The 8,652-nt window shown below is 35.1% G+C and overlaps 1 protein-coding gene across 1 annotated transcript; it reads right to left on the reverse strand.

The window, feature by feature from the left end:
- Positions 1 to 795: 795 nt before the first annotated feature.
- On the reverse strand, positions 796 to 5,514 carry LOC136220437 (uncharacterized). The gene is made up of 4 exons (XM_066008258.1): positions 5,350 to 5,514; positions 4,849 to 4,976; positions 4,580 to 4,750; positions 796 to 1,518 (listed from the first exon to the last, which is right to left on the reverse strand). Exons 3-4 carry the CDS (start codon positions 4,731 to 4,733, stop codon positions 1,226 to 1,228), a joined length of 447 nt encoding a protein of 148 aa, XP_065864330.1. The 5' UTR covers positions 4,734 to 4,750; positions 4,849 to 4,976; positions 5,350 to 5,514; the 3' UTR covers positions 796 to 1,225.
- Between the last annotated feature and the right edge of the window lie 3,138 nt (positions 5,515 to 8,652).

Genomic DNA, 8,652 nt, shown 5'->3' on the forward strand with positions numbered 1-8,652 from the left:
GTAAATTTGTTTTGATATGGTTCTTTTCTGTCCGATCTTGATTTATTAGATTTCCTAAGAATCAAATCTAATTGTCGAGTATTCAAAACATTGTTCTTCTTTGATTCGGATCTCAGATTCATTGTACAAACAAATTAAAAAATGTAAATATTATATATGAGATTAAATGCGTTCTATTTCCATACATAATAAATTATAAAAAAACGTCTTTCTGAATTCTGAAGCAATTAATATGCAATTGCTACAAAACTAATAAACAAAATATTTAAAACATTAGACCATTAATTGTACTATTTATACTGTAGCACTTATAACGCTAAACATAAAAATGCTCTAGTACATTTCTATTTCAAGCAAAAGCAGATATCACAAATAAAATGTGCAAAAACATAACTGAACTGTTTCACATAACCTGGACTGTTTCATCAAGGTGAAAAAAGCACATAAAACACGTCGAAGCAAGTTAAATCGGCATTCAAGGGGTGAAGGAAAGTTGATATTTTAACCAGGGCCAACTTTAGGAATGTCGTAATGCTCGCTCATGTTAGCCAAATACTGATTGAAATCTTGAATTCTATCACGGTGTCATTTATTAGCTTCCTTGAATTCCATCAAGGTGAAAAAAGGACATAAAACACGTAGAAGCAAGTTAAACTGATGTTCGTTCATGTTTCGAGCAGGGGGAGTGGATAATTCTAGCCAGGGCTAACTATTCAAACGTTAGACCATTTATTGTACTATTTATACCATACCATTTATACCGCTAAACGTAGAAATGTACCATTTATAACACTGGACATAAAAATGCTCTTAGCATATTGGTCAGTTTGATTAATAGTTAACACTAACAAGAATCTATAGTACATTTCTATTTCAAGCAAAAGCAGATATCACAAATAAAAAAGGGCAGCCCGGTGCACTACGCGTCCCCGCTAAGCGAGAGTCCGAGGAGGAGTTCCACCACAATGGTGTATTGGGGGCAAGCCTTTTCCTGCCAATTTTTCTTTGGCAAGAGGCTGCTCCTAATATTCGAACCCATGACCTCTACATTTACTGTTGCACAAAGGCTCGCCGTCCAAAAGCAGATATCACAAATAAATGTGCAAAAACATAACTGAACTGTTTCACATAATAACCTGGACCATTTCATCAAGGTGAAAAAGGGACATAAAACACGTCGAAGCAAGTTAAACCGACATTCATCGGACAGAGGAGAGTTGATATTTTAGCCAGGGCCGACTTTAGGAATGTCGTAATGCTCGCTCATGTTAGCCAAATACTGGTTGAAATCTTGAATTCTATCTCGGTGTGATTTATTAGCTTCCTTGGCCATTCTATGCGTATCGATTTGTTCTCTCTGCTCTATGTACCGTCTCTCCGCAGCTGTAAGATTATCATAAAAAGAAGCGCTCTTCCCTTCTTCTTCTTCATCTTCTTCTTCACGCAATTTCCCAGTTTTATTTCCACCTTGAATTTCCTCGCCAAGCCCAGTTATTTCTTCCTCTTTGTTTTCTACTTCTGCACAATCAATCAGAATACCATTTATTCAATCAGTTTCAACCTAATTTCAAGAACTTATATTCATCAGAAATGCAGAATTATTAGTATGATGCTCGAAGGCCTCGACTCCAGGCATGAACAGAAAAAGTCTGTAATTAGTCTAATATCCGTTTGGTTTTTCTCTTATTTTAGATATAAAATTGAGAAACTGTGTTTTGAAAGGAAATTCAGCTTTAGTATGATGCAATGCAATCAAAGGCCTCGAATCAGGGTATGAACAGAAAACGTTTGTAATTAGTCTAAATATCGTTTAGTTTTTCTATTTTTATTGTTTTACTCCGAAAGGTAGATATAGAATTGTTTGAATAAGATCGAGAAACAACTGCTAATAGGTATTCTTGAAGGAAATTGAAACGCAATCAAAGGCCTCAAATCGGGGCATGAACAGAAAACGGCTGTAATTAGTCTAAGTGTCCGTTTGGTTTTTCTCTTTTTTGTTGTTTTACTCCGAAAAAATAGATATAAAATTGTTTGATTAGGATTGAGAAACAATTGCTTTTGGAAGGAAATTCAGGTATAGTATGATCGAATGCAATCAAAGGCCTCGAACCAGGGCATGAACAGAAAACGGCTGTCATTAGTCCAAGTGTCCATTTAGTTTTTCTATTTTTTGTTGTTTTACTCGAAAAAGTAGATATAGAATTGTTTGATTAAGACTGGGAAACAACTGCTAATAGGTATTTTGAAAGAAAATTCAGCCATAATATGATGCAATGCAATCAAAGGCCTCAAATCAGGGTACGAACAGAAAACGCAGCTGTAATTAGTCTAAGCATCCGTTTGATTTTTCTATTTTTTGTTGTTTTTGGATATAAAATTGTTTGATTAGGATTGAGAAACAACTGCATCTTGAAAGGAAATTCAGCTATAGTATGATGCAATGCAATCGAAGGCCTCGAATCAGGGCATGAAGTCTAAGTGTCTGTTTGGTTTTTCTATTTTTTGTTGTTTTACTCCAAACGGTCAATATAGAATTGTTTGATTAAAATTGAGAAACAACTGCTAATAGGTATTTTGGAAGAAAAATCAGCTAACGTCTACGAACAATAACAAACTACACAATAAATCATGGCTTATATCTGTGCATTATTCTCATCAATCATAATTTTCTCAAGAAATCTAAGCATTGATGCTACTTCTCTCCCTTATTTTAAAAAACACATGATAAGATCCCTAACCTTTTTCTCAGTGAACTGTTTAGTCCTTCCGTCTGTTTCTTAGATTTTTTACCGTTTATGACTTCGGAAATGACTAAATTACCCTTTACTATTTACCTTCAAACTTCAGAAGAGGAAATCCAATTTTGAAGAAGAAGCTATTTGTATGGAGAACAAGAAAAAGAATAGACCCAATGCTTACGAATTTGAACGATTAAGAAGAAAATCAAGAAGAAGAACACACAAAGTTGATTTCAGATGCATTAGAGTTTAAAGGAAAAGAAAATAAAGGAAAAGAAGACCGCAAATCCAAATTGACTAACAAAATCTTCATGAGAGTCTAACGGCAGGGACTAAACAGTTCACCGAGAAAAACGTTAGGGACTAAACAGTTCACTGAGAAAAACGTTAGAGACTTTACCGTGTATTTTTTAAAATACAGGGACTAAATAGTGTGTTTTGTCAAAATATAGGGACTAATAAATTAATTACCCTTTTTTTAGAGATGAGTTACAAAAATACTCATTTTATTGCTAGCGAAGAGCAATTCTAACCCCGAACATTATGGTACAGTTGAGGGTCTAACATTGGCAAGCTAGGACAATTTTCAAACATCAATTATTTTGTTCAGGTGTTGTGCACCAGTTCAGTTGGTTTAGAAAGCAATTTTGCGTTTTTTGCAGTTTCAGAATAAGTTTGGGGATGGAATGCCTTTTAAACTTTACAAAATATTTGAGTTTTGATAAAAAAAATTATCCAGTTACAGTAAGTACAAAACTCGTGATAAGAATTCAGATAAGATGAGACACACACACGATATCATGAATCATGACTGAGAAGAGGACTTGGTTTAGCAATGTTTGAAATTGGCTAACTTGACAATCTTAGACTCTCAATTGTACCATTTATAGCTTTGGAAGGACGAAATTGTTCTTGGCTGGCAATGATAGGGTATCTTACCCTTATTTCTTTTTTAAGTCAAGAATTATGTTGCACTGACACGTATACCAGGAGACGTTATTTCTAAAACATAACCTTCATAAAATACCCTTAAAACGAAATCGGACACAACACAGATACGATAAGTATCCGTGCAACATAGTTCAAAACACACAAAATTCACAACATATGGACATGCTTTACCGAAAGAATTAAACCAATGATAGTGTATCTTACCCCTATTTCTTGTTTATGTGAAGAACTATGTTGCACGGACACAGATACCGATACCGGAAAAAGTTATTTCTAAAACATAATCTTCGATAAATTGCCTTGAAACAAAATCGAACATGGACACAATACTTAAACATGCTACTAAAGAGGAGTGTCCGTGCAACATAGGTTAAAGAAAACAAAACTCATAACATATGAACATGCTTTAGCGAAAGAATTAAAGCAATGATAGTGTATCTTATCCATATTTCTTTTTTATGTCAAGAACTATGTTGCACAGGTACAAAACACGAAAACCGACACCAGCACCGAAAAAAGTTATTTCTAAAACATAAACTTCACAAAATATTCTTAAAATGAAATTAGACGCAAACACCAAGCCGGCATGATATGTAAAAAAAAGGCTATTAAAAGGAGTGTACTGCAACAGACATGAAAACGGACACCAACACCCCAAAAAGTTGTTTCAAAAACATAACCTTCACAAAACAACCTTAAAATGAAATTGGACATGAAGACGAAACAGATACAATGCATAAAAAGGCTATTAAAAAGGAGTGTCCGTGCAACCTAGATCAAAAACACAAAATTCACAGCATATGAACATGCTTTACCAAAAGAATCAAAGCAAACAACATAACAAACACAAAAAATCAAATTGAAATGTGAGATGAAGTTGAAAGTGAAACCTGGTGGAAGCTCATCCTCCACAGTTTGAGAAACTTGCTCATGGCTTTTCTTTTGTTTCTTCTTCATCTTCTTCTTAATCCCACCGGCTTTGACATCTAACGCTTTTCCCTTCAGCTTCAACTTTCCACCAACAACATTCTCATACGCTGACATCTCTCCAATCAACAGCACTAACAACAACAACACAGCAAAGAGTTATGGTTATGAATATCGATCAAACGCACAGTAATTCCGTTCATTGTTCGCCGTGTGAACCCTAAAATTATACCTGAAACAGAAACTGCAAACAAGAGAGGTTTTGGAACGAACTGTATTCTTTTCCCCTGTTATGTCTGTAAATCAAATGGAAATTCGACGAGATTGGAATGAATCCCAAGCCCGCCCGTACAAGCCCATCTGTATATTTAAAAAAATAATAATTAAAACTATTTGACTAGCCAAAAAAAGTCTGTACAGCAAGAAGAATTAGATGTGAACAACCAAACACTTAGTGAAGCCAAGAAAGATCACAGTTCAACAAACTAAAACTATCAGTTCTAAGGAGGAAGAAAATTAGCATTTTCATACGACAACCTCACACTTCAGATAACCTCAACAAAGGTTCAAAAATCAAAATCAAAATCGGTATCAAAATCAAAGAGCTACTAGAAAACGAAATCGAAATCGAAATCAAAATGGGTATCAAAATGGACACTGCTAAAAAAAGAACAGTATCAAAATCAAACAGCAATAGAAAACGAAAACGAGAAAAAGATAGGCGAAAACAAACCTGCGGCGTGAAGGAGGGCTCCCTGCGGCGGCGAAGGAGGGTTCCCTGCGGCGGCGGTGAAGGACGGCGGTGAATGACGGCTCCTGAAGGCTGCGGCGTGAAGGAGGCGATTCTCTCTGTGTTTGTTTGTGTGTTGTGCGGCGTTTTTGGATGGAGAGGAGAGAAGGAGATTAGGTTAAGCAAATTTTAAATATTTATATTTTTGTTTATAAAATTATATTATAAATTATAATTAATATTTATATATTTATATAATATAGGAAAAAGTACAAAAATAAACCTTGTGGTTACACTCATTTTCGAACAGCACCCACGTGGTTTAAAAGTTTGCAAATTGGTACCATGTGTTTCATTCCGTTAGCAAACATAGGCACTTTTATCTAACGGTGTTAAAATAGCTGAGTTGGCAGTCAAAGTCAAAAGTTTAGAAGGGTATTTTTATCCTTTTATTTATTCTATATTTTATAATTTATTATAATTTCAAAATTTTAAATTTCACCCAATAGGTGATTGACACCTAACATTTCTATCTCTCGTCTCTCTCGTCTCTCCCAACTCTTCATCTTCAAAAAGTTTCTCCTGCAATTCTTCATCTTCTACAAGCTTTAATGGCAGAAGAAACTACAAGCTTCAATGGCAGAAGAAAACATATCCAAATATTCTTCCTCACCAGCAGATATTTATGTTTTGATAAATCATCATGTTCATATAAAACTCTTTCTCCATCTCGAACATTCTCCGTTCACTCTGATTCCGCCGCCGATCAAGTGCCGCCACCGATCTCCACCTTTTTCCTTCCGCCTGTTCATGGTTTTCGTCGGATCCAACTTAATGTGTCACAACAAAAATTAGTTCAAACACAAAATCTGAAGAATTTTTTTTTAGTTCAAACACAAAATTAAGCAATTAATTCCAGAAATTAAACAAAATTAAGCAATCAGGGTAGTGTTATTATTGTTCAAATGGGTTCCTCCTTTTTCTTATTTCTTGCTAATTGTTCAAGTTCGAAGTTCCTATTCCGATCCCTCATTGAAATCCATTCTTTGTAGCAGTATGGTTAACGCCATTGAAATAAGAAGAGTTTTTGCTTGGATGGAAAAATCAACTCTGGTGAGGGAGATAAGAAAATTAGAAAAGATTTTGATCCCTGTAATTTTTGCTATGTTGATCCACTGAACAAAGAAATACAACAAAAAATGGAGTTATGGAGTTGGGTTGAGGAGATGAAAGAATTAGAAAAATTTGGTGTTATTTGGGATGGACAGAATTACAAGAGAAGCTTGTAGAAGATGAAGACTTGGGAGAAAGACATGAGGGAGAGATGGATAATGTTAGGTGTCAATCACCTATTGGGTGAGATTTAAAATTTTAAAATTATAAAATATAGAATAAATAAAAGGACAAAAATACCCTTCTAAACTTTTGACTTTGACTGCCAACTCAGCTATTTTAACACCGTTAGATAAAAATGCCTATGTTTGCTAACGGAATGAAACACATGGTACCAATTTGTAAACTTTTAAACCACGTGGGTGCTGTTCGAAAATGAGTGTAACCACAAGGTTTATTTTTGTACTTTTCCCTATAATATATTATAATTTATAAAACAGCATATATATGCATAACGTTTTATATTCAATAGTCGCGATTTCCTCTCTCCCAGCGATTCGCGATTCTTGGGCATTTTCTTGTGGCTGTCGGTGTTGATCCGGATGAAGGAGAGGGAGACGCCAAGGGAGAGAGACCGCTCGCCGTCGGGTGGTGGGTCGGCGCTGGTTCCGTCGGTAAGGGCGGGAATGGAGGCTGGGGGGGCGCGCGGCTGTTAGACGAGGTGCCGCGGCCTAATCTCCCGGGCGGACCGGGGGGTGGACAACCTCATGGCGACGTAAGCGGTGATTGGCGCCGAAAGCAACCAATCGCGGAATCAAGAGGCTCGGCAGGACCGGAGCTCGGAGATATGGAAGAGTCGCCACCCACGAATGGAAAAATGAACACCGATCCCTTGCGGGAGACCGGTGTGGGTTCGGGAAACTTAGGTACGAGCCGAGAAGGCTAGTTCCTTTCCGGAGAAAGGCTACTAGGCACCCCGACATCGCCCGGTTATGAACCACCGGCCTCCTACTCAGCATGTTAGGCGATAACGGACTAATCGTATACTTCTTTAAGTTTAAAACTCATTTGAAACCCTTTTCTTTCTCTTTTTGGAAACCATTTTGAGCATATGATATTGAAAAGCCACATCAGTAAAGAATCACCCATTTATGTTTATACATACACAGAGAGGGGGAAGAAAGAAGTGATTTATTTACAACTGTATTTAAATGTTATGTTGTGTGTCTATTCTACATTAACTTATTTCCCCAAAACGATGTTTATTACATGGTTCGCACCTTAATCGCCGTTGGAACGATTTAGGTGTGTTTTAAAACCCCGTTTGATGAAGCTTACCCGAATCGCCATTGGAACGACTCGAGTAATTGAAAACGTTAAAGTAAAAGCCTTTTAATAAGAAAACGTGGTTAAACATACAAGTCAATTTTACTTTGTACAAATTCTTTAAGGAAATGGTTCAAAACTCTATTATTTGTCAAGAAAACGATTTTAATTACAATGTTCGCTTAATCCGTCGTTGGAACGGGCTAAGGTTTTAAAACGTGATATTTTGAAGACGGTTTGAAATATTAACAAGAATGCCTCTATTTATCTACATTAGAGATCTAAGAAAGCTCATTAGCTTAAATAATTTAATTGAAAACTCTCTTTTTGTGACTTATTTTCCCCGCTTATTTAATGTACTCTCTAACTATTATAATTACATCAATAAACACATTTAGGTCCAAAACTTAATTTTTCCAAGTGAAGCCCATTTGAAACATGGACTTATAAATGACCAAAAGAAATAAAGAAAATAACATAGATATATATTTATATATTTTAGCCCAAAAGACATAAAATAAGAGTAAAAGAAAATATACTATCTAATACATATATGAGAAAGAATAATGAAAATAATATATTTATACTTTAAACATAAGAAAATAGTGAATGAAATTCATAAATAAGAAAATAGCATTTATCACTCAAAATAATTTTATTTAACAATAATTAAGATAACCCAAATATACCCCAAAACTATATATATACATAACTAATATAATCCTAATGTCAAAAAGACTATATGTTCATCCTCCAATATCTACTAATTATCTCCCAAAATGCCCAAGTAAATAACATTTAAAATAGAATTTAATATAATTTAAATGAATAATAATAAAAAAGAAAGTAATATGTACATATACAAAA

This window comes from Euphorbia lathyris, chromosome 1 (genome assembly GCF_963576675.1).
Source record: "Euphorbia lathyris chromosome 1, ddEupLath1.1, whole genome shotgun sequence".
Classification (NCBI taxonomy): domain Eukaryota; kingdom Viridiplantae; phylum Streptophyta; class Magnoliopsida; order Malpighiales; family Euphorbiaceae; genus Euphorbia; species Euphorbia lathyris.